The sequence below is a fragment of the Macaca nemestrina genome, chromosome 4, assembly GCF_043159975.1.
Source record: "Macaca nemestrina isolate mMacNem1 chromosome 4, mMacNem.hap1, whole genome shotgun sequence".
In the NCBI taxonomy this organism is placed as follows: Eukaryota; Metazoa; Chordata; class Mammalia; order Primates; family Cercopithecidae; genus Macaca; species Macaca nemestrina.
Genome location: NC_092128.1, coordinates 120,310,564 through 120,337,527, shown reverse-complemented (window position 1 = coordinate 120,337,527; position 26,964 = coordinate 120,310,564). Strand labels below are relative to the sequence as shown.

Below are 26,964 nucleotides of genomic sequence, written 5' to 3'. Positions count from 1 at the left end.
TGCCAGTTTTAAAATGGTTTGTCCAGTTGAATAAAATAAAATTGTCATGGTTGAGATTTTGTGATTGCTTTGCATATGTATATATTAATTTGGCTGAAACTTATATTTTTATGTTAACAGCATACAGCTGGATTTTTAAGTACCAAGATTGAGAATCTATCCAGTCAAGACTGAGAATTTATCTAATTATAAATCTATCCAATTATAGTTATTTTAACCTATTCACATTATTATAGACCATATGTGTGAAATTTGTTTGTACTTTTCTGATTATAACACTATTTAAAATTTATATTTTTGTATAATTTTCCATTATATGAATATATCAGAGTGCATATGTCTGTTTTATTGTTGGTTGAAATTGATTGTTCTTAATTTTTTGCTATGACACACAGTGCTGTAATGAACATTTTTGTTTATATATTCTGTTCAAGATTCTTAAAGGTCTTTATCTAATATTGGGTCACAAGATATGCAGTTAATTAAAATATATCAGACTATTTTTCACAGTTGTTTTTATTAATACATTTCCAATAGTAGTGTGGAAGAAACTCTTATTCCATATCTATGTGAATTCTTGGCATAATCAAATTTTAGATATTAGCTAATTTAAATATATGAATGCATATATATAACATTTTTATTATGGTAAAATGTACATAACATAAAATTTAACATTTTAAGTGTATTTAAATGTATAATTTAAATACACAGTGGCATTAACTACAGTCCCACTGTTGTGAAATCATCATCAGCATCCATCTCTAGAATTTTTTTCAACTTCTAGACTGAAATTTGATACCCATTAAATAATAACTCCCCATTCCCTTCTCCCTCCAACACCTGAAAACCAGCATTCTACATTTTTTCTTGACAAATGTGACTACTCTAGATACCTCATATAAATGGAATCATATAGTATTTGTCTTTTTATGACTGGCTTATTTCACTGAGCACAATATTTTTAAGATTCATCCATATTATAGCATGTGTCAGAATCTCCTTCTTTTTAAGGCTGAATAACATTCTATTGTACGTATACACCACATTTTGTTTTCCATTTATTCATTGATGGGCATTGGGCTGCATCCACCTGTTGGCTATTGTGAATAATGCTGCATTAAACACAGGTAAGCAAATATCTGCAAGATCCTTTTAGATGTATACTGTGTTAGGCTGCCATAGTAAAATTTCATGGAATGGGTGGCTTAAACAACAGAAATTTATTTTCTTGCAATTCTGGATGCTAGAAGTCCAAGATCAGTTTCTGCAGAGGGCTCTCTTCTTGATTGCAGACAGCCACCTTCTGGTATTGTCCTTACATGGCTTTTCCTTGGTGCATATTCATTGAGAAAGAGATAGCAGTGTTTCTGGTCTATTTTCTTATAAGGACATTAATCTTACCAGATAAGGGCCCTGCCTTTATTACCTTATTTAAATTTATCTCCTTAGGGACCTTATCTCCAATATTGCCTCATTGGAAATTAGGGCTTTAATATATCAATTTGGAGGGACACAAACATTAAGTCCATAATGTGTACAAATATCTCTTTGAGACACTGCTTTCAATTCTTTTGAGTATATACCCAGAAATGGGATTGCTGATTCATATGGCAATTCTATTTTAATTTCTTAAAGAGCCACCATACTGATTTTCCATAGCCACTACACCATTTTACATTCCCATCAGCAATGCACAAGTCTCACAATTTCTCCATATCCTCACTAACACTAGTTATTTTCCATTTTCTTGATACTTGTCATCTGATTGTGTTTAAAGTGGTATCTCATTATGGTTTTGAGTTGCATTACCCTAATGGTTAGTAGTGTTGAGCATCTGTTTATACTTATTGGCCACTTGTATATCTTCTTTGGAGAAATACCTATTCAAGTCTTCTTCCCATTTTTTAATTGGGTTGTTTGGTTGTTGAATTATAGGGGTTTAAAATTTTTTAAAAAATTAACCACCTATCAGACATATGATTTGCAAATATTTTCTCCTATTTTGTGGGTTGCCTTTGCACTATATTTGATAGTGTCCTTTGATACACAAAAGGTTTTATTTTTGTAGAACCCAATTTTTCTTTTATTTCTTGTGCTTTTGGTATCACGTAAAAGAAATCAAAACAGGGAGAAGGCAGAGTAAGATGGCCAAATAGAACCCTCCAGTGATTATCCCTCCTGCTGGAACACTAAATTGAATAACTATCCACACAATAAAGCACCTTCATAAGAATCAAGCATTAGCTTGGATACCAGCTCTGTGGAGGAGAACAACAAGTGGGCTCCTGGAGTCTCCAGGTCCAGGTCATTGCTCCTGGATAGCATTTCTGGACCTTCTCTGAGCTAAGAGGGATCCTACTGCCTTGAAAGGAGAGGCTCAGGACTGACAGCATTCACCACAAGCTGACGGAAGAGCCTTTGGGCCTTGAGTGAACATTGGTGGTAGCCAGGCAATACTTGCCGCAGGCCTGGGGCAATGATGGTCACAGAGAGAGACTACTCTGCTTGAGGATAAGAGAGAGGGAAGAGTGGGAAAGACTTTATCTTGCAGCTTTGGTGCCAGTTCTGCAGCTGTAGAATAGAGGACCAGGTAGATTCCAGTCCCTGGCTCCCAGCTGGCATCTCTGAACCCAGTCAGGGCTGAAGGAAACTTGCCAACAGGATATGAAGGATATGAGCCTGGCTGGACTCACCACCTGCTTATTGTAGAGCCCTTGGGTCTTCAGTGAACATAGGTGGTAGTTAGGCAGTGGTCACTATGAGTCTTGGGTGAAACCCAATGCTATGTTGGCTTCAGTTCTCACCCAGTGCAGTCACAGGTGGTGATGGCCACAGTCACCCCTCCTCTTGTTCCAGTCAGCTCAGTACACACAGAGCGACTCTGTTTGGGGGAAAATAAGAGAAGAGAACAAGAGTCTCTGGCTGGTAATCCAGGGAATTCTTCGGAATCTTACCCAGGACCTCCAAGGCAGTGCATCTGCAAGTCTGCCAGAGCCACATTGTTACTAGGCTTGGAGAGCCCCTTAATGCAGATATAGCTGCAGTGACCAAAGACTTCAATCACAACACTGAAGTCTCTTTGAATACCTAGAAGGCCTTCCCGAGGAGGATGGGTACAAAAAAGCCCAGACTGCAAAGACCATGATAAATACCTGACTCTTCAATGCCAAGACATGGACAGACATCTACAAGCATCAAGATCATCCAGGAAAACATGACCTCATCAAATGAACTAAATAGGGCACCAGTGATCAATCTTGAGAAACAGATGTGTAACCTTTCTGATGGAGAATTCATAATAGCTGTTTTGAGGAAGCTTAATAGAAGATAACACAGAGAAGGAATTCAGAATCCTGTCAGATAAATTTAACGAAGAAATTGAAATAATTAAAAAGCATCAAACAAAAGTTCTGGAGCTGGAAAAACGCAATTGATATACTGAAGAATGCATCAGAAACTCTTAACAGCAGAATTTATAAGCAAAAGAAACAATTAGTGAGCTTCAAGATAGGCTATTTGGAAATACAGTCAGAAAAGACGAAAGAAAAAAAGAATGAAGCATGTCTAGAAGATCTAGAAAATAGCCTCTAAAGGGCAAATCTAAGAGTTATTGGCCTTAAGGAGGAGGTAGAGTGAGAGGTTGGCGTAGAAAGGTTATTCAAAGGGATGGTAACAGAGAAGTTTCCAAACCTAGAAAAAGATATCAGTATTCAAGTACGGGAAAGGTTTGGACACCAAGCAACTTTAACCTAAGTAAGACTACCTCAAGGCATTTAATAGTCAAACTCCCCAAGGTCAAGGATAAAGAATGGATCCTAAAAGCAGCAAAAGAAAAGAAACAATATACAATGGAGCTCCAGTACATTTGTCAGCAGACTTCTCAGTGGAAACCTTATAGGCCAGGAGAGAGTGGTATGACATATTTAAATTGCTGAAGGAAATAAAGAAAAAAACTTGTATCCTATAGTGGTATATCTGGCAAAAGTATTTTTCACTCATGGAGGAGAAATGAAGACTTTCCCAGAAAAACAAAAGCTGAGGGATTTCATCAGCACCAGACCTTGCCTATAAGAAATGCTGAGGAGAGTTCTTCAATCTGAAGGAAAAGGATGTTAATGAACAATAAGAAATCATCTGAAGTAGATACACACAAAAAAAGAACATTATAATACTATAATAGTGGTGTATAAACATATCTCGAGTAGAAAGACTGAAAGATGAACCTATAAAAATAATAACTACAACTTTTCACAACACTGTATAACAAGATATAAATAACAAAAAGCTAAAAAGTGGGGGGGGATGAAGTTAAACTGTGGAGTTTTTACTAGTTTTCTCTTTGCTTGTTTGTTTATGCAATCAACATTAAGTTGTCGTCAGTTTAAAATAATAGGTTACGTGATATTATTTGCAAGGCTGTGGTAACCACAAATCAAAAAACAAAACATATATATATATATCACCAGAGAAAATCACCTTCACTAAAAGGAATACAGGAAGGAAGGAAAGAAGGAAAAGACTACAAAACAACCAGAAAACAAGTGACAAAATGGCAAAAGTTATTCCTTATGAGTAATAACATGGAATATAAATACACTAAACTCTCCAACAAAGAGACGTAGAGAGCTGAATGGATAAAAACACAGGACCCAACATTCTGTTGCCTACATGAAACACACTACACCCAGACAGACATACACACAGACTGAAAATAAACGGGTAAAAAAAATTTCATAAAAACCAGAAAAGAGCAGGAGTAGCTATACTTATATCAGAAAAAAAATAAATTTCAAGATAAAAAGTATGAAAAGAGACAAGGTCATTGAATAAAGAAGTCAATTCAGCAAGAGGATATAACAATTCTTAATATATATGAATCTAACACAGGAGCATCCAGATATGTGAAGCAAGTATTATTAGAGCTAAAGAGAGAGACCCCTATACAATAATAGCTGGAGACTTTAACACCCTACTTTCAGCATTGGACAGATTATCCAGACAGAAAATCAACAAAGAAATATCAGGCTTAATCTGCACTATAAAACAAATGAACCTAATAGATATATTCACAGAACATTTCATCCCACAGTTGCAGAATACACAGTCTTCTCCTCAGCCCATGGATAATTCTCAAAGATAGGCCTCTTCTCCTCAGCACATGGATAATCCTCAAAGATAGACCATATGTTAGGCCACAAATCCAATATTTAAAAAGTCAAAAAATTGAAATTATATCAAGTATCTTCTCTGACCACAATGGAATAAAAGTAGAAATCAATAACAAGAGGAATTTCAAAACTGTATGAACACATGGAAATTAAACAATATGCTCCTGAATGACAAGTGGCTCAATGAAGAAATTAAGAAGGAAATTTAAAAATGTCTTGAAACAAATGAAAATGAAAACATGAGGTACCTAAACCTATGGGATACAGTGAAAAAGTACAGGAAAGTTTGTTACAATAGGCACCTATATCAACAAAAGCAGAAAAACTTCAAATTAGCAACCTATTGATACATCTTAAAGAACTAGAAAAACAAGGGCAAACCAAACTCCAAATTAGTAGAAGAAATAAAGATCAGAGCATAAATAAATGAAATTGAAATAAAAAATACAAAAATCAATGAAATAAAAAGTTATTTTTTAAAAAGATAAACAAAATCAACAAACCTTTATTCAGACTATGAAAAGAAGATAAAATAAATGAAAGTAAATAAAATCAGATAAAAAATAGACATTGCATCTGCTGCCACAGAAATTCAAAGGACTAGTAGAGACTACTATAAGCAACTATATGCCCATAAATTGGAAAACCTAGAAGACATTGATAAATTCTTAGACACATACAGCCTACCAAGATTGAACTGTGAAAAAATCTAACAACTGAGGAGACCAATAACAACTACTGAGATTGAAGCTGTAATAAAACAGGTCACTTCAGCCAGGCCTGGGAAGCTGTGAACTCATTTACCCAACATAAGCCGGACTTAGCACTTCAGTTCCCATCTCGTCACCAAAATGGTAAAGCCCAAGTACAAAAGGACAGTGCACCATCAACCTCTTCAACACAAGCACAAACCCAGACTGAGTCCAGGAAGCAGGAGGTCAAAACACGAGGGACCAGGCCACAGTCTCAGGCCTGAATATGTACAGGCAAAAGAAATGCAAGAACAGTTGTGGTAAGATCATTAAGCCCCTTGAATATCAATCAAAGGTGGCTTCTGGCACAGTGATAAAAGTACAGCCAAATATTAAATGGTTTGAAAATGCACATGTGATTAAGCAGTCATGATTACAAAAACTTCAAGAGGAAGTGGATACAGTTACGAAGGATTCATACATAGTTGTCATGAAGCAAAGCAAGTTACCAATGTCTCTTCTCTAAGATTGAATCCAGCCTCAACTCAAAGGTGCACATTCCTGATACTGAAAGTTCCTGATACTGAAAGTTTTAAAACTACATTTGGCCCTATGTCACAAAAGAAGCAACCAAATTTATTTTCAAGTGATATGCAGTCTTTTATAGAAAATACTGAAATGTCCGCTGAGAGCTATGACCAGTTTCTATAAAAGATCATGATTCAGTAACTGAAGACACTGGTGTGATAAATGAAGCACAAGAAGAGATATGTAAAAAGGGACAGTCCAAAGGAATATAGAATGAGCTCTCCAGGGTTATAGATTCACCAGATGCTGTAGTTCAGGTTGCTGATGCTAGAGATCCAGTGGGTACCCGTTCCTCTCACATTGAGCCTTGAGCCTCACTTGAAAAAGAATAAACCTTGGGAACACCTTATGTTTGTACATAATAAATGTGACCTTGTTCCAACCTGGGCAACAAAATGATGGGTTGGATTAGCCAACACTTGCTTTCCATGCAAGTCTTACTGACCCCTTTCACAAAGGAGCATTTATTCAGCTTTTGTGGCAGTTTGGAAAGTTGTACACTGACAAGAAACAGATGAGTGTTGGGTTCATTGGCTATCTAACTGTTGGCAAGAGCTCTGTGATATAAACATAGTGTTCCAAGAAAGTTTGCAATGTGGCCCCCATTGTAGATGAAATATCTGGAAATACATTACCTTGATATATTGGTTATGCTTGATTGACTGTCCAGGTTTGGTTTACTCTTCCAAGGACTTGAAGACAGACATTGTACTAAAAGGAGCTGTTTAAGTAGGAAAAATTAAGGCCCCTGAAGACTGTATTGATGTATTTGAACAAGTAAAGCAAGAATATGTCAGCAAGACATAAAAGATTAATTATTGGGAGAATGCTGAGGACTTTATTGAGAAGCTAACTTTCTGGACTGGAAAGTTACTGAAGGGTGGAGTAACTTACTTACTGACTGTGGGTGGATAGTCCTCAATGACTGGCTGAGGAGGCTGGATTCCCTTCTTTGTCAAGCTGCCTAATAGAGAGCCCCTTGTGGGCCCCCAGGTTTCACCTTCCTAGTCTGTGAAAGTTGCCACAGAAGCAACCCAGAACAATCCAGAAGAGGAAGTGACAGAAGGAATACCAAAACTGTAGGTGAAGTGACAGAATCTGTGATTGAAAAAGAAAAAGAAGAGAATAGTCATTGGGATGCTAACTCAGAGATGCAACAGATTCTTGTGCATGGGTTCAGCAACTTTGGCAAACCCAATGTGGTGCCTCAGTCTTCTGGAGATGACCCAGTTCCTGTGGATATGTCATATCTGGAGAAAGAGCTTGAGAGCTTTTCTACTGAAGAAGAGGAGCAGAAGCAGGAGATGATGAAGAAGAATCTTACTAGGAATCTGAGGAAGGACATATGGAAAAATCACACCAAAGCCATTATGAAAGCTCTAGATGAGAATATTGCTAAATATCAGAAGTTTTTAGACAAAGTTAAAGCCAAAAAGTTTTCAGGAGTCAGAATATCCAAGGGACTAAGTGAAAAACATGAAGAGCAGAGAAAAATATCTGAAGAAGATGTAGATGATGCACAGTATCTACCAAAAAAGGAAATAAGCAGAAGTCACAGAGGGAAGAGGAACATTCAAGCAAAACTTGCAGGATGCTTACATCTAAGGAATGGAAGTGAGCAGTACAGCAGCAACAATCCGAAAACATTTGTGTGCACTACTGTGAAACACACAATGTGAAAAATACAAACGAGAAACAAAAGAAGACCAGTGACTCAGAGGGACTGAAGTACAAACACAAAAATTCAGATACTAGCAGTAACGTTTAAAAGGTTGTATGTTATACAAAAATATGCCCCCCCCCCCAAAAAAAAAGAAAAGAAAAAAAGAAATCATTGTGAAACCCAGTATCCTGAAGCTTTTCACCAATGTCATCTTCTAAATGTTCTACAGTTTTAGCTCTTAAGTCCTTGATTCATTTTGAGTTAGTTTTTGTATATGGTCTAAGAGTCCAACTTCACTTAGTTGTCTATGTATATCCAGTTTTCCCAATACCGTTGGTTGAAAAAAAGTATTATTTCCCCATTGAATGATCTTGGCATCCTTTATGAAAATCATTTGTCCCTATATGCAAGGATTTATTACTGGGCTTTCTATTCTGTTCCATTAGTCTGTATGTCTGTCTTTTTGGCAGCACCACACTGTTTTGATTATTGTAGCTTTGTAGTAAGTTTTAAAATCAGAAAATGTGACTTTCAACTTTGTTTTTCTTTTTCAATATTTTGACTATTTGGAGTCTTGAGAAGGATTTTTGGTTTTAATGAAAAAAATGTTATTGGGATTTTGATAGAGATTGCATTGAATCAATAGCTTTGTGTAGTGTTAACACCTTAATATTGTGTTCAACCCATGAACATGATATGTCTATTTATTTGTGTCTTCTTGAATTTATTTCAACAATTTTTGGTAATATATAGTATACATTATTCCAACACCTTGGTTGAGTTTATGGTGAAATATTATTTGATTGTATTTTAAATGGAACTATTTTCCTAATTTCCCTTTTGGATTGTTTATTGTTAATATACACAAACAGAGTTGATTTTTGTGTATCAATTTTGTATGCTACCACTTTGCTGAATTTATCAGGAGATTATTAGAAAAAAACGCAGTCTCTTTTCACCTAAAATACAGTTGTTATGGCCGTGTGTGAAGCACATTTGGTTCCTCCTGTAGTGTTGACCTCTTGTGGCTTCTGCTATATGACTTAAAGCAGGGGTCCCCAACCCCCAGGCCAGGGAACATTACTGGTCCATGACCTGTTAGGAACCAGACTGCACAACAGGAGGTGAGTGGCAGGCAAGTGAGCATTATAGCCTGAGCTCTGCTTCCTGTCAGATCATCAGTGGCATTAGATTCTCATAGGAGTACCAACCATATTGTCAACTGTGCATGCACGCAAGGGATCCCGGTTGCACGCTCTTTACAGGAATCTCAGAGTAAGCAGTTAAAACTTTCAGTGTATGATTCCATTTACATGAGGTATGTAGATTAGTGAAACTCATAGAAACCAAAGGTATAATGGTGGTTGCCAACAGCTGTGGAAACAAGGAAATGGGTATAGAGTTGCAGTTTTGCAAGATGAAAAAGTTCTGTAGATTTGTTGCACAACAATGTGAATGTACTTAATACTACTGAAGTATACACTTAAAAGAATTGAGATTGAAAATTTTATATTATGTGTATTAGGAAAATACTACTTATTAACTTATTCTTTTTTCACAGTGATCTGCAGCCCTGGATCATATAACCCCCGTGATGGAATTCATTGCCTTCAGTGCAATAGCAGCCTGGTGTATGGAGCAAAAACGTGCTTATAAGCCATTATCTTCAGTTATTCAGTAGTTTATTAAATGCAAAGTATATATTTGAAATATTAACATATAATAAATCATTATTATGCCAAAATTAATCACATTTTACAAAAAATGGTGTCATCATTTTAATCAAATACTGTATGTCCAAGTGCTTTATGAGGGCGAAAATCCCCTAGTCTTTATCCATTAATGCTAAACCTACATATGATTCTAAAATATTTCTTGTACCACTGCATTTAAAAAATAGTTTCAAATATACTGCATCAAGCTAGCCCAAAAGATTTTTCAAGATTTTTCACAAATATTCTGTTTCATTTTTACTATATGTTCACTAGATCCAGGCCACCATATTATTCTATAATAACTTTAATTTCAGCTTGTGTCATTCTTTTGATTTAAATTTATGGGATTTTATTCATTCTAGTTTCACCTTTCACAGTTTAAAGCCATATTTAAAGCCTGGGGTCTTATTGCAATTTTTAGCCTCTTTAATATAAGGCCTAGTTCCAAACACACTGTAGATTTTTAATATAGCTCAGTGTGACTATCTTAAACTTTTCAATTTTAAGTCTCTTAAATTACCTTTTCGGCATTTTAGAATGGAGTAATTATTCTATGTTCCTAAATTAATAATTGAACTTTCTTAGTGGAAAGAGAGAAAGAGAAAGAGAGAAAGCGATTTCTTTCCCTGACAATCCCTCTAGGAAAAATAATCAACAGTCATCACAACCTTTATTTTATTTCTTCCACTAAGAAAATGAATATTATGTAACAAATATCACTTGTACCATCACTAATACTTATCCTGTCTCACATTGGGAGCTATATTTGAATATGAAATGTTATCAAAAATTAAAAGATTTAAATTCTAGGAAAATACATGAGTGATTTAGAGAATTAGCAGTTTCTCAATTTTTCTTATTATTGTTTTATTTATAGTTGTATCAGCTTTCTCTCTCTGGATGCACTGTTTTGCTCTTCATATTTCCTCTCTTAAGACATAAACGTTTGTAAATGGCAAACATACCCCATGTTGGCTCTGGGCACAAATGTGCAATACATTGACAGGAGGACAGTTCATCTATACATAGGATGTGTTTGACTTTTAAAAAATGAACTAGTTAATAAATTAGCCTCTCACTTTTCCATCCTATGTACAAATATAACTCTAGAATTCTAACACAGACACAAAGGGAAGATAAATAACATATGGCTGTACTTTGTGATTAGCCCTGGTAATGTTTTCTAAAAAAATTCCTTAGGCTTTCATCATCATGATGTAATTGTTTCTATACGGTTTAGAGACGTTTTTCAAGTGCTTTCTTTCCTCTAGTACGTGACATACTCACATTACACTGTGCGGGTGAGTTACTGTTCTTCCCAAAATTACTAACACATGTATTTTGCAAATAGTAGAAGACCTACCATGTCTCCACCTCTAAAAGCAGTGTAATCTACTAAAGTTTCCAAATTTCTTAACTGTATAATAAATAATGGATTAGAATACATATTCTTTATGTTTGCTTACTTTTTTCCTATATTTAAAATCTTTAATAATTTAACTTAATTTAACTTACAATGCATTTTTCTGAGGCATGAACAGCACCCCATCAACAGCCTGGGAAAGCAGAGGCAGAGTTGTTATTCCTGTGATAAGTACTGGGGATCGGAATGCAATCACGAAGAGATAGGTGACCCCAGATAAGAGGAGTGAACAACAGGAGTGGGATGAGAGCATATCATGGATTTTTAGCTACTGGCACACCAGAATGAGACCACACAAATATCTGAAGGCAGAACAAGGTTAAGACTTGTAAAGTTCAGGCAAAGAAAACAAGCTGTAGAAATTGAAGCAAAGGGCCGGGTGCGGTGCCTCACGCCTGTAATCCCAGCACTTTGGGAGGCTGAGGCCAGTGGATCACAAGGTCAGGAGTTCGAGACCAGTCTGGCCAACATGGTGAAATCCCATCTCTGCTGAAAATACAAAAATTATCCAGGCGTGGTGGTGTGTACCTGTAATCCCAGCTGCTCAGGAGGCTGAGGCAGGAGAATCGCTTGAAACCAGAAAGTGGAGTTTGTAGTTAGCCGAGATTGCGCCACTGCACTCCAGGCTGGCAACAAGAGTGAAACTCCATCTCAAAAAAAAAAAAAAAAAAAAAAAAAAGAAAGAAATTGCAGCAAAGGACAAAATAGGAGAAGGAAGGGAAGCATTAATTATTTCTTTTTCTTGGGTCCTATAGTAAAATGTTCTTTGCTCTGTTATATCACTTATCACATTTATTTTAGTTGATTATGTTTGTCTTCCACATTCAATTATACTAGGATACTCCTAGCTTCATGGCCTTCTTCATAGCACATAGTTATATCCTTAATACTTTTTAAAATTAATGAATAGATCATTAAAGTTTTATGAGTATAAATGCTTGAGCAATTTAGACAAAAGTTGCTTCTATTAACAGGTAGGATGTGAAATGTTGAAAGTTGTTTAAAGTGATGACAATGTGTACAATAAAAATTATAAATGAATTCCCGAGAGATTATTGTCATAAAGCAGTTTCAAATGTTTTTTATTTATTTGCATCAAAATAGTATCTTACTTTTATATAATGCTTAAATTTTCACCAAACACTTTTTTAGCAATTATATAATCTGATAATTATACCAGTCTGTGAAGTTAGCAGGGCAAATATAATTCCCAGTTTTTATTTTATTAATTTGAATTATTCTTATTATAAATATGTAAGATGTGTTTATTTGGCAATATGGTAAAAGAGCCTTAACATGTTTGGTCCAATGGAAATTTTGGTCAATGGAAATTTTACTACAGAAGTAAATCAGAAATAAAGTGAAATATTACATCCAATGGTATTAATTTCTGTATTATATATAATAATGAAAAGGAAAATAATATAAATGAGTGACAATATAATTGGTTGAATAAATTATCCTGTTTCCATTTGATTGAATGTTATTGTGCCATTAAAATCACATTTACAAATTAATTAAGATTATATACACAAGTGTACAGTTGTTACCCATATTGTATGGATTTTTAAACCAAATGCACCAAAATGTTAACAATGGTTGTTTCATGTGATGGGATCATGTGTGAGTTTTTTTTTTTTTTTTTTTAATGCCCTGTGTTTTCCAAATTTTCTGCAGTGAAATGAATTGCATTCACAAGCTTGGAAGCAATAAATATACTTTGAAAAATTAAAATAGTAGCAAAGTAGAGAAGACATTGCTTATCTCTCCAATATCAATTCACTTCTCCCCTTCTTCCTAACAAAGCCCCAAGTTTGTTTACTCCAGAGAATGATTCTTTTTAGCCAGTCAACACATAGCTTTTCTGGCCACTGCCTTGTTGTGACCATGAGGTGAACCAGTTTGAGGATGAAGCCCACAATGAGGACACACAGTGAAGATAGGAAAAGAACTGGGGCATTGATGATGGTGTTGAGTTACTGTCCTTATTTGTACCTGAACCCTAGCTTGTCCTAGACTTCTTAGTTCTGTCAAATAAGAAAGTTTCTTTTGCTTAAGCAAGTTAGGTTTTCTGTTACTTGCAGCTAAAAATATTCTAATTGATACAGTATTAATTACAGGCAATTTGTAAAGTAGAGGGTTAGAAGTAAGGGGAAAATACCACTTATAGTTTCATAACCCAGATGTCAGCAATGTTAACATCTTGGTAAATTTCCTACTTTTGTGTGAATTTTTTATTCATGCTATAGGTACCATATGTAGTATTTTCCTTAATAGTATTTTATATATATATATTTCTATACTATTTACGTCATTAACATAATTTCAATGACTACAGTATTTCATACATTTCAGCAAAAAAAAACTATAATATGGTTTATTAGTCTGTTCTCACACTGCTAATAAAGACATGCCCAAGACTGGGTAATTTATAAAGGACAGGTTTAATTGACTCACATTTCCACATGGCTGAGGAAGCCTCACAGTCATGGCGGAAGGCAAATGAGGAGTAAAGTCACATCTTGCATGGTGGCAGGCAAGAGAGCATGAGCAGGGGAACTCCCATTTATAAAACCATCAGATCTTGTGAGGCTTACTATCAGGAGAACAGTATGGGGGAAACTGCCTCCATGATTCAGTTATCTTCACCTGGCCCCACCCTTGATATGTGGGGATTATTACAATTCAAGGTGAGATTTGGGTGGGGACACAGCCCTACCATATCATTCCACCCGTGACCCCTCCCAAATCTCATGTCCTCACATTTCAAAACCAATCATACCTTCCCAACAGTCCCCCAAAGTCTTAATTCATTTCAGCATTAACTCAAAAGTCCACAGTCCAAAGTCTCATCTGAGACGAGTCAAGTCCCTTCTGCCTATGAGCCTGTAAAATCAAAAGCAAGTTAGTTACTTCCTAGATACTATGGGTACAAGCTTTGGGTAAATACGCCCATTCCTAATAAGAGAAATTGGCCAAAACGAAGGGGCTGCAGGCCCCATGCAAGTCCAAAATCCAGCAGGGCAGCAAAATCTTAAAGCTCTGAAATGATCTCCTTTGACTCCATGTCTCACATCCAGGTCATGCTGATGCAAGAGGTGGGTTCCCACAGCCTTGGGCAGCTCCACCCCATGGCTTTGCAGGGTACAGCTCTCCTTCTGGCTGCTTTCACAGGCTGGCATTCTGTGGCTTTTTCAGGTGCGTGGTGCAAACTTGGTGGATCTGCCATTCTGGGGTTGGGAGGACGGTGGCCCTCTTCTCACAGCTCCACTAGGCAGTACCCCAGTGGGGACTCTGTGTGGGGGCCTCCCACCCCACATTTCCCTTCCACACTGCCTTAGCAGAGGTTCTCCATGAGAACTCTACCCCTGCAGCATATCTCTGCCTGGACATCCAGGCATTTCCATACATCCTCTGAAATCTAGGTGGAGGTTCCCAAACCTTAGTTCTTGATCTCTGTGTACCCACAGGCCCAATACCACGTGTAAATTGACAAGGCTTGGGCTTCTTCCCTCTGAAGCAATGACCTGAGGTGTACATTGGCCCTGTTTAGCCATAGCTGGAGCTGAAGCAGTTGAAATGTTCAAGGCACCATGGCCCTAGGTTGCACAGAGCAGGGGGTCCTAGGCCTTGCCCACAAAACCATTTTTTCCTTCTAGGCCTCCAGGCCTGTGATGGGAGGGGCTGCTGTGAAGGTGTCTGACATGCCCTGGAGACATTTTCCGATTGGTGATTAATATTTGGCTCCTCATTACTTATGAAAACTTCTGCAGCTGGCTTGAATTTCTCCCCAGAAAATTGGTTTTCTTTTCTATCCCATCATGAGGCTGCAAATTTTCCAAACGTTTAGGATCTGCTTCCTCTTCAACACTTTTCTGCTTAGAAGTTTCTTCCACTGGGTACCCTAAATCATCTCTCTCAAGTTCAAAGTTCCACAGATCTCTAAGGCAGGGCAAAATGCCACCAGTCTCTTTGCATAGCAAGAGTGACTTTTACTCCAGTTTCCAACAAGTTCCACATTTCCATCTGAGACCACCTCAACCTGGACTTCACTGTCCATATCACTATTAGAATTTGGGGCAAAACTATTCAATAAGTCTCTAGAAAGTTCCAAGCTTTCCCACATTTTCTTGTCTTCTTCTGAGCCCTCCAAACTGTTCCAACCTCTGCCTGTTCCCCAGTTCCAAAGTCGCCTCCACATTTTCAGGTATCTTTTCAGCAGTGCCCCACTCCCAGTACCAATTTACTGTATTAGTCTGTTCTCACACTGCTAATAAAGACATGCCAGAGACTGGGTAATTTATAAAGGAAAGAGGTTTAATTGACTCACAGTTCCACATGTCAGGGAAGTCCTCACAATTATGGCAGAAGGCAAATGAGGAGCAAAGTCACATCTTACATGGTGGCAGACAAGAGACATGTGCAGCAGAACTTCCCTTATAAAACCATCAGATCTTGTGAGACGTGTTCATTATCACAAGAACATCACAGGAAAAACTCGCCCCCATTATTCAGCTACCTCACACTGGGTCCCTCCCATAACATTTGGGGAATATTAAATTCAAGGTGAGATTTAAGTGGGACATAGAGCCAAACCATATCATATGGTTAAGCTGTTCTAATTGTTGGACATTTTTATTGCTTCCAAATTTTCACCATTATGTGTTGCATTACAGTTGACATCTTACTTTAGATTTTGTGGTATTTTAAAGTTTTGGCGTTTTTTTGTTTTGTTTTGTTTTGGTTTTTTTGCTAAATACCCAGACGTAGAATTGCTAGGTTTAGGTATTTCTAATCTTTTGGATCATTTGCCAAGTGTATTTTATAAGGAGTATACCAATTTCTAGTACCACCAATGATATATCAGAATACATATTTTATTGCATGTTCTTCAGTATCATTTTTAAGTCATTCATTTAATGTGATATATGGAAATAGTTTCTTCCTCTATTAATTTTCATTTTTTTTTAGTACTAGTGAGGTTTAACTTTCCTCCTGTAATAATGTTGCTGTTGCTGATGCTAGTTAGTTATTGAGTGTTTATTATGTGAAAGGTTTTGTTTGAAACCCATCACATAGATTTTCATATTTAATTTGCCTGAGTTTGTGAGTTATTGTTATTCTAATTAGTACATGAAGGAAATGAGTCACAATAATTAAATACTTTCCCACGTTTACATAGCTGGTAATGGTGAAGATGTGTGTCAGTTACAATTTGGTTTTGTGGCAAGATCCTGAGGGTCCTGATTCAGTGGTTCCCCTTAGCTGATGCAGTGGTTCTGCAGCATTCTCCTGATCTCGGACCACTTGTAGTCTTGCCCCCAGTCCTTAGTGCAGCTTTTGTCCTCATGGTTGCAGGTGCTTTTATGCCTTCAGGCTCTTAATTGCCTTTCATTCAGATAAAAACATAAAAATGAAAAACCCTCTACAGGACTTTTACATTATATTGAACAGAATAATGTCACAGGGTTACCTGATACTATAAGGCAGACTAGAAATTGATGCCTTCATTTTTAAATTCTCATTATTAGAGAAAAGAATTTAAAAGGGGACATGAACTTTGAATGAGTGTTGAACGGGCCAATGTCTTTTTCTTATACAAATCATCTCTTTAACTTGTGTGCGTTGATACACACCCTTCACATTAACATGTACATTTAATGTCCCCATTCTCCTCCACATGTAATACAACTTCAAACTCTCATCCAGTTACTGCATCTCACTGATGCATGTTGAGTCATGGATGAGATGTAGAAACTTGCATCAGGTCCAGGGCTCATATGGTCTAGACAGTTTATCTGCCCCCACCTCATAAACATGAGAAAGAATAGAGTAACTAATTTAAAACTCCCATGCAGAGAATGGAGGAAAGCAAAACTCACCTCAGTGCTTATCCAGGTGGACAAGATACAGTGGGACCTTCCTGCTATCAACTTGGTTTTAGTTTGTTGGTTGGTCCCTGGTTCTGTCCTGTGTGGTTGTCTTCCTTATTCCTTGCATTCCCCTTTCTGGAAGCTGCACTATATTTCAGTTCACTTTATCTGAGAAGTCAGAGGCCTAAGACACTCACAGGCTGTCATCGGCCAGATTTGGATTTTTCAGGGGCCGTACAGTTCTCTTTTGCTGGGTTGTATTGTGTTGTATCATCCTGATCAAGCATGGTGACAAAAGATGCAGAGGTGCATCTCTCTTTCTTTCTTCATCCAGTTCATCTTCCTGTGATCCAGGGCATGTTCATATCCTTCCATGATTATGGACACATTTATCTGGCTTCTTTAATCAAGAAAGAGGCTCAATGCCTAAAATGAGGAGGACCCTCTTGATTTGGGAGTCAACGTTTATTTCCATCGGGACTGCTGCTCTTGCTCATTTCTTATGTCACTGGGAAGCCTGCCAATTTTGAATGAGGCTCAGAGCAGAAACTGGCTCTGCAACCATTCCAGGCCACTGTGAAAGGTGCTCTCCACTTGTAAAATGTGACCCAGGGGTACAAGCATGCTCAGAGTGTCATGGCAGATAAAGGTGTTGTGTGGACTCTTGGACAGGTTCTGAGAGGTGAGGATCACAGTGTGAACCTTTAGGATGTTAGAGAAAGCCATGCTATTCTCTGTAGATAACTATTCTCCTTTTGAGAAACAGCTTTTGGATTGGTGCTGGTTCCAGTTTGAGCCAAAAAGTTACTATGTAATCCGAGCTACATAGGTGTTGTCTAACCCACTGAGCCATGGAATTGGGTATGCATAGCAGCACTCTTATCCATTGGGAATGATATACCAGTGTGTACAAGATTGGACTCAAGCAGGTCCCAAGGGAGTGGTAAGTTGCACAAACAAGTGGCTCAGACCTTCATGGCTTCTGTTGCCATGAAGTTGCCACTTCAGCCTGCACCTGTGACCTCATGGGAAGTTCTTTATGATATCTGAGCATCACTTATAGAGTGGTGTACACGTATGTTGGCAGCAGCCACAAATAGCCCTACCCACAGAGGTGGTCCTGAAGGAGAGTGGGGAAGAGAAATGCCAATAGATGAGGCTCCAAGAAGTACACCAGTCTCTCCACCTTGTTGAGAATGAGAGATGACTAGAAGTATGGACCTGCACAGATTTTTAAGCAATAAGTCAACAATTTGGCCCACTGATCAGAAGCATAGAAGGAATAAGATTGGAAATTTGGTGACAGTGTTGTGAGAAAAGTGTATGTAACTAGATATTTCCAAACAAGCACACAGCATGTAGGAATGCACACTAATGAGAAACTCAGCAAATAACCTTAGTTAGTGGACAACATATCTCCTGTGGGCATTGGCCAGCCTCTTTCTTCCTTGCCACTAGGCTCATGAACAAAGTGGCCATGAAAACAAAGATGGAAGGTATGCATGATTACCAAGGCATAATCTAGCTACAACTCATTCTGAGTGTCCAGTTTTCTAACAGCAGAGTCCACCAAGGAGCCCCCAGTATGGCAACATTGACCAGGGAGACAGCCAGTCACCTGGTACCAGATTGATTACATTGGATCTAGTTCATCATGAGAGGGGCAATGCTGTGTTCATATTGAAATTTGATACAAATTTGCTTTCCCTGACTACAGTGTTTCTGCCAAAACCACCATCTGTAGACTTACTAAATAAATTCATTGCTGTCATATTCCTCACAGCAGTGCTACTGACCAGGGAACTCATGGTTAATGACATGTGGCAGTGGGCTCATACTCAAGTAATTAATTGGTCTTACCGTGTTCTCCATTACCTTGTAGCATCTGGAATAACAGAATGGTGGAAGGGGCTGCTGAGGATGCTTATGGTGCCAGCTGGGTGACATCACTTAGTTGAGCTAGTGTAATTTCCTCCTGGGTGTGATTTTTTGCTCTGAATCTGCAACTAATAGCAATTTGCCAAGTCACCCTCTTTGATTCTATGGCCAATGGTGTTTTTGTGAATATTGTAAGGAGGGCATAGTGGAAGCCCCTAGAACTGTCGCTTCCAATACGACTCTAATATATGGTGCCGTTGCTTCCATGATTAAGATTCATGGGTCTCAGAATTGTGTGTGGGTTGGAGGGGTGTTGATGGGAATAGATTCTCACTACTACCCTGGATATCCACTAGCAAAACATTTGCTTCCTGTCTCTGTAATTTTGGACTCTGCTAGTTTGGAAGTCATACTTCCCAAGGGAGGAATGCTTCTAACAAACTATAAGCCAGGACTGCCACCTCATGTTTTTGAACCAGCTGGCACAAAATAAGTTACTGTACTGGCTGGAGTGATTGATCCTAACCATCAAGGGGAAATTGGGTTGCCATTACACAACAGAGATGGGGAGATCCTCTGTGGCGTATCTGAGTACTCTCTTGTCCTGTGGTAAAAGTTAATTGAAGACTACAACACCCAATATAGGTGCGGCTGGTAATGGCACAGAATGAAGGTACGACAGCTATGAAAATGTGGCTCTCCGACCTTCTGCTGTAAGGAGTCACTGACCAGTGGGTCCACTGCTGCACTCTGATTCCACTGTGTTTGTGCTGTGTTCGTGCTTCTAGACTGAGCACAGCAGAGGCCTGCTGCCTGTCTTTCCTGGTTCTGTGAGAATTTCCTGTGGCCGCTATGGCTGGAGGGCCGCTCCTTCACAGCCAGTTGCTTCTCAAAGCTAACTGGAGTCTAAGGCCTTCCTTCCTCCCTGCTCTCCTGCATTATTATCCAGGTGATCTCCCAGCCTCTCCTCTCTTCCTTCCCTTTTTCTCTCACAGACATTTTAAACTATAACACATCTCTTACATGTCTAATCCTATTTTTGTGACCGTTTCTCAGAGGATCCAAGCTAACCCAAGTGATGCCAGGAGCCAGAAGTGGTCTGAGAATACAGGCAGTGGGATGGGGCTCTGTGACTCATTCACTGCCCATCCCGTGGGCAAAGAGGGTACCCTTCTGAGTGGCCTGTGTATGAAGGTGTGATGACTTAGGCCTAAGAAGGGGACAAGGGTGCCACCAAGGACAGCAAAATTGGCTGACTACTGTTAAGTGAAACAGATACTTTGAAAAGGAATGAGAAACTGAGGGCTTTAACAAGATTGAAGACTTTGGGAAAACTTACTGCTAGAAAAAGTGATGGGCAACACAGTAAATGAGAAATGCCTAAGCTGCAGGTGGTAGAAGAAGGAATAGAGAAGCTGACAGAATTGGGAATGCTGGAGCTGGTAAATTATGAGGTTAAAAAAACCCAACAGCGCATTATGTCCAAGAGAACTCAAGGACACACCATTCATGGCACTATCAGCGACACACTTGTTGTCTAAGCAGCACCAGCATCACTAAACACCTAATTGGTGGGTTTTCTCTATTGGCCAGGATTGATGGGAGGAAAGGTAGACATAGTAATGCAAGAACTGCAGGCAGATGGAATGCTTAACTATGGGGCGCCAAGTAACTACAGAGAACTGCCTGTTATGCAGAGTCCACTGACCTAACAGCGGTCCATTCAAGACTGAGTCCAAGCAGGTCCAGAGGGCCCAAGTAAGCTACATTCGCTGACAGACCAAACTCCCAAATTACCCACAGCAATCATACCATTTCCCTTCCCCAAGCTCACATGAGGAAAAATCCCAAGCTTGATTTATGGATTCTGTCAGTGGGTGAAGCCAAAAGTTGACAGTGACTGCCCTATTTTAGAGGGAGATCTGAAAGACAGTGGAGAGGGGAGAATATGTATAATTCTTAGACAGCGGCCAATGGTGTGGCTGCAGCCAGGGGCCTGGAAGGGAAAACAAAAAGACTGGAGACAAAGAGGTCTGAGGCAGAGGCCTTTGGATGGATACATGGGCATGTGTGCACAGTGTGAAGACTTTTCAATCACATAGTTAACACTAAGCAGAAAACATGTACTTTAAAAGAGGCTCTGAAGAACCAAGTAGGTAATTTTTTCCAGGTGACTGGCATTGGCCATCTTTCATCATCAGCTCCACCAGAAACCCCACACAGACGTATGGAGGGAGTGGCCAGGATAGAGCAATGGAGTGACATATGCACCCAATAGCATGGACACCTGCTTTCCCAGGCTTGTTAGCTACTACCACCTCTGAATGTCTAAGCTTTCTGGAACAGAGGCCAACACTGGGTCCTGATATAGGACTGTTCCCCAGGGACACCAATCATCCACTCAGTAGCAAATTAATGCCATCTGGCCCCTGTCCACTGGTTCATCTTTACAGGGATGTATATGTACTCATTGTGTGTGTGTACATACTATATCTGTGCGTGCGTGTGTGTGTGTGTGTGTGTGTGTATGTCTCACCACTACCGGGGGGCTAATAGGAGGGCTGATGCCTACGCATGGAATCCCGCACAAAAGAACATATGACCAGGACTTAGACCACTTCTCAGCACAGGAGGTGCAGAAATGGACCAGATACCACCAAACAGGGGTCAGGAGTGCTGCCTGCTTTCATGCCTGGAGAGTGGGTGAAGAGGACAGCTCCTGCTGGGCCCATTCAAATCAGAGGTAGGTAGTTGTTTACCTGGAGTAGTGTGCACATAGCCAGAAAGGTTTTCTGCTGTTAGGTCATCCTTTTCCTGTGCGTTGGGTTTTCTTGGAGTGTTTATGGTTGGTGCCTGTTGGTGAGTCTGGGATTTATGGGAGGCAATAAGGAAACCATGGAACAGACTGGGGTGTCGTTCCTCAAATTCTGAAGTCCTTGGCAGCCCCCGTCTTCTTTCCAACTTTCAGAGTTTTTATTTATTTATTTATTTATTTTGAGACAGAGTCTTGCTCTGTCGCCCAGGCTGGAGGGCAGCAGTGCGATCTTGGCTCACTGCAAGCTCTGCCTCCCAGGTTCACGCCATTCTCCTGCCTCAGCCTCCCAAGTAGCTGGGATTACAGGCGCCCGCCACCACGCCCGGCTAATTTTTTGTATTTTTAGTAGAAACGAGGTTTCACCATGTTAGCCAGGATGGTCTCGATCTCCTGACTTCATGATCTGCCCACCTTGACCTCCCAAAGTGCTGGGATTACAGGCGTGAGCCACCGTGCCTGGCCTAACTTTCAGTGTTTTTTATGGTTGTTTGTTGTATTATGTCAAGGGTTTTTACTAGTAAGAGGGAGAATCCGGGAGAAATGGGGCTAGTCTATCTTGACAGAGCCAGAACTCTCCCATAATATAATTTGATTATCTTCTTAACACTGCAGAGTCTCTACTGACAGCCCCATTCTATTGTGACCTCCTTTGACCTTGGCCTTTGAGTAGCTGGGACCATAGGTGTGTACCACCTCACCCATCTTGGAATTTTGTTTCTTAATTTGCAACATATGGAGACATTTTATTTATTAATAGTTTTTCTTGTTGAGTTATAGTTTAATTGAATTGTCAGAATTTGTAATTCATGTGATGTCAATGTTTTATAATGAAACTTTCTTTATAGCTCAGAGTAAAGTCATTGTTTATAAATTTTCCACATGCTTGTATTTTGTAACTTTTTCATGAAGAATTATGCACCTATTTCCTAGGTCAGCTTTGTTAATTCTGTTGTTCAGGTATTTATGTATTTTATGAACATTTTGTCTCCTGTTCATTCCACTGCTACATATAAAAAATTACCCTATAAATTATGGTATGCCTCCTTGCCTTATCAAGATCTAGTACTTATTTGTGCTTTTACCATTTTATAACCTTATTGTTATTATTATTATTTGAGACAGTCTCGCTGTGTCACCTAGGCTGGAGTGCAATGGCATGATAGCTCACTGCAACCTCTGCCTCCCGGGTTTAAGCGATTCTTCTGACCCAGCCTCCCGAGTAGCTGGGATTAAAGGCATCTGCCATCATGCCCAGCTAATTTTTGTATTTTTGTAGAGATGGGGTTTCACCATGTTGGCCAGGTTGGTCTTGAACTCCTGACCTCAGGTGATCCACCTACCTCGGCCTCCCAAAGTGCTGGGATTACAGGCATGAGCCACTGTGCCCGGCCTATAACCTCATTCTTTAAAAATGCAGATTCTTAATGAAATGAAAGCTGAAAAAATTACCACCAGTAGAAATTCACCAAAAGAAATATTAAAGAGTATTCTTCAGGCAGAGGAAAAAGATTTACAATGAAAGGTGAAGGAAGCAATAAAAAACAAGAAAATGGCAAATGTGGGAATGTGGCTAAATGGATAATGAGTATTAGAAGAAGAAGAAGAAGAAGAAGAAGAAGAAGAAGAAGAAGAAGAAGAAGAAGAAGAAGAGGAGGAGGAGGAGGAAGAACTTTTCAGATTTAAAACACACAGAATTAAGATACAGCAAAACAGTAGACATGGTGAGGGAATAGTTAGTGCATTGTCTGTAAAAGTGATAAAAGCATCAATAAGTATTAGGTCTTAATAAGTCACAGCTGTATACTATATAGGGCACTAATTATGTGTATGGAATTCTAAGTAGGCAGTTCTTTTCATTCAGCATATTAAAGATGTTTAACTGCCTTCAGAATTGTGCAAAGATAAGAATATTAAACATGCATCAAACATTCACAATTGTCATAATTCTTTTTTACATGGAATCTGTCTGTTTCCTCTGGCTGCCTTTATGATTGTCATTTTTACTTCCTTTCACTGTAGTGCTGCTACTTGGGAATTCTTTGTTTTATTGTCTGTCATCAACTTTAGAAGGCCATCAGCTATTTTCTAACTATTGTTTTTCTGTTCCATTCTATCCTTTTTCATCTTTTGAAACTTCAACTTAATATGTGCTATATTCTTTGCCTCTTATGCATTTTCTATTTGTACTTCTTTTCATTTGATCTGTCTTCAGATTCACTCTTTTCTCTTAAGTTGTTTCTAATCTGTTAAATCCAGTCAATGAAGTCTTTAATTTCAGTTATTACATTTTGCAGTTCAAAAAATCTGTTTTTGGTTCTTTCCAATTTTGCTGGGTCAGTTTAGGTTTCTAATCCTCTGCTGAAATTTCCGATTTTGTCCTATAGCCTTTGAATATAGATTTATTTTATATCTAGGTCTGATTATTCCATCATTAGGAGACTGTGATTCTGAACCTGTTGTTGTTTCTGCTCCATTGTATTTGTGTAGCCTCAGATCAGCTGTGCACCTTGAATGCAGCCCCGTGGGGCCACAAACACATATGGGGAGGTCACCCGCCTTTGTATACCCAGACTCTAAAGTTTGCTCCATTTTTTCCATGAAATGTCAAAAAGTGCTATTCAGCTTCTCAGCATGCTATTCCAATAGGAAATCTACTCAGGGAAAAATGCTCAGAATGCCAGATTAAACTCTAATTTGGACTTTTCCAGCTGTTGGTCTGGTAGGTTTTGCTAAGTATTTAGTTCTCCACTGGCTTCAGGAAGAACTCTTTATTCTGCCCAGCTTTTCCATTTGCCCTTGGCAGGATGATTGTTCTTTTTTTTTTTTTTAATTTATTTATTATTATTATACTTTAAGTTGTAGGGTACATGTGCATAACGTGCAGGTTTGTTACATATGTATACTTGTGCCTTGTTGGTGTGCTGCACCCATCAACTCGTCATTTACATCAGGTATAACTCCCAATGCAATCCCTCCCCCCTCCCCCCTCCCCATGATAGGCCCCGGTGTGTGATGTTCCCCTTCCTGAGTCCAAGTGATCTCATTGTTCAGTTCCCACCTATGAGTGAGAACATGCGGTGTTTGGTTTTCTGTTCTTGTGATAGTTTGCTAAGAATGATGGTTTCCAGCTGCATCCATGTCCCTACAAAGGACACAAACTCATCCTTTTTGATGGCTGCATAGTATTCCATGGTGTATATGTGCCACATTTTCTTAATCCAATCTGTCACTGATGGACATTTGGGTTGGTTCCAAGTCTTTGCTATTGTGAATAGTGCCGCAATAAACATACGTGTGCATGTGTCTTTATAGCAGCATAATTTATAATCCTTTGGGTATATACCCAGTAATGGGATGGCTGGGTCATATGGTACATCTAGTTCTAGATCCTTGAGGAATCGCCATACTGTTTTCCATAATGGTTGAATTAGTTTACAATCCCACCAACAGTGTAAAAGTGTTCCTATTTCTCCACATCCTCTCCAGCACCTGTTGTTTCCTGACTTTTTAATGATCGCCATTCTAACTGGTGTGAGATGGTATCTCATTGTGGTTTTGATTTGCATTTCTCTGATGGCCAGTGATGATGAGCATTTTTTCATGTGTCTGTTGGCTGTATGAATGGCTTCTTTTGAGAAATGTCTGTTCATATCCTTTGCCCACTTTTTGATGGGGTTGTTTGTTTTTTTCTTGTAAATTTGTTTGAGTTCTTTGTAGGTTCTGGATATTAGCCCTTTGTCAGATGAGTAGATTGAAAAAATTTTCTCCCATTCTGTAGGTTGCCTGTTCACTCTGATGGTAGTTTCTTTTGCTGTGCAGAAGCTCTTTAGTTTAATTAGATCCCATTTGTCAATTTTGGCTTTTGCTGCTGTTGCTTTTGGTGTTTTAGACATGAAGTCTTTGCCCATGCCTATGTCCTGAATGGTACTACCTAGGTTTTCCTCTAGGATTTTTATGGTATTAGGTCTAACATTTAAGTCTCTAATCCATCTTGAATTAATTTTCATATAAGGAGTAAGGAAAGGATCCAGTTTCAGCTTTCTACTTATGGCTAGTCAATTTTCCCAGCACCATTTATTAAATAGGGAATCCTTTCCCCATTTCTTGTTTCTCTCAGGTTTGTCAAAGATCAGATGGCTGTAGATGTGTGGTATTTTTTCTGAGGACTCTGTTCTGTTCCATTGGTCTATATCTCTGTTTTGGTACCAGTACCATGCTGTTTTGGTTACTGTAGCCTTGTAGTATAGTTTGAAGTCAGGTAGCGTGATGCCTCCAGCTTTGTTCATTTGACTTAGGATTGTCTTGGAGATGCCGGCTCTTTTTTGGTTCCATATGAACTTTAAAGCAGTTTTTTCCAATTCTGTGAAGAAACTCATTGGTAGCTTGATGGGGATGGCATTGAATCTATAAATTACCTTGGGCAGTATGGCCATTTTCACGATATTGATTCTTCCTATCCATGAGCATGGTATGTTCTTCCATTTGTTTGTGTCCTCTTTGATTTCACTGAGCAGTGGTTTGTAGTTCTCCTTGAAGAGGTCCTTTACATCCCTTGTAAGTTGGATTCCTAGGTATTTTATTCTCTTTGAAGCAATTGTGAATGGAAGTTCATTCCTGATTTGGCTCTCTGTTTGTCTGTTACTGGTGTATAAGAATGCTTGTGATTTTTGCACATTAATTTTGTATCCTGAGACTTTGCTGAAGTTGCTTATCAGCTTAAGGAGATTTTGGGCTGAGACAATGGGGTTTTCTAAATATACAATCATGTCATCTGGGGATGATTGTTCTAAATTGCCTAATCTTCCAGTTCTGGAATGGGAAGTTCTTAGCCTTAAGAAAAAATAATTTTTGTTTTTTATTTATTTTTTAAGAAGCCTTTCTCCAAGCCAGTGCAGAGGAGCCTCTAGAGTGTTTCCATTAAAAAAAAAAAAAAATCTGAAACTAAGGTATTTACTTACTGTTAGTCCATATTTCTCGATTTGTGGTTTCATAATCATTACATTTGCTTTTAGAAATGACAAAGTAGAAATGTATTATCACAGTCAATTCCTTGGGATATTGTATTATAGATGCTACTTCAGTGTACAGCAGTGTCCATCTTTCATTTAAATAAGAGAAATAAAAGTTATATATTTGAGTGAGCCTC

General features: G+C 38.6%; 1 protein-coding gene and 1 pseudogene across 7 annotated transcripts in view; both read left to right on the top strand.

The window, feature by feature from the left end:
* The window catches only part of ZPB (zona pellucida binding protein), a 149,222-nt gene extending 139,360 nt beyond the window's left edge, over positions 1 to 9,862 (top strand). For all 7 annotated transcript variants that reach the window (XM_011759390.2, XM_011759389.2, XM_011759391.3 and 4 more), the window contains one exon: positions 9,676 to 9,862. In XM_011759390.2, the coding sequence (XP_011757692.2) occupies positions 9,676 to 9,770 (95 nt within the window). In that variant the 3' untranslated portion in view covers positions 9,771 to 9,862. The remainder of the gene's footprint in view (positions 1 to 9,675) is intronic.
* On the top strand, positions 661 to 8,253 carry LOC139362865 (nucleolar GTP-binding protein 2 pseudogene; annotated as a pseudogene).
* Positions 9,863 to 26,964: the final 17,102 nt, after the last annotated feature.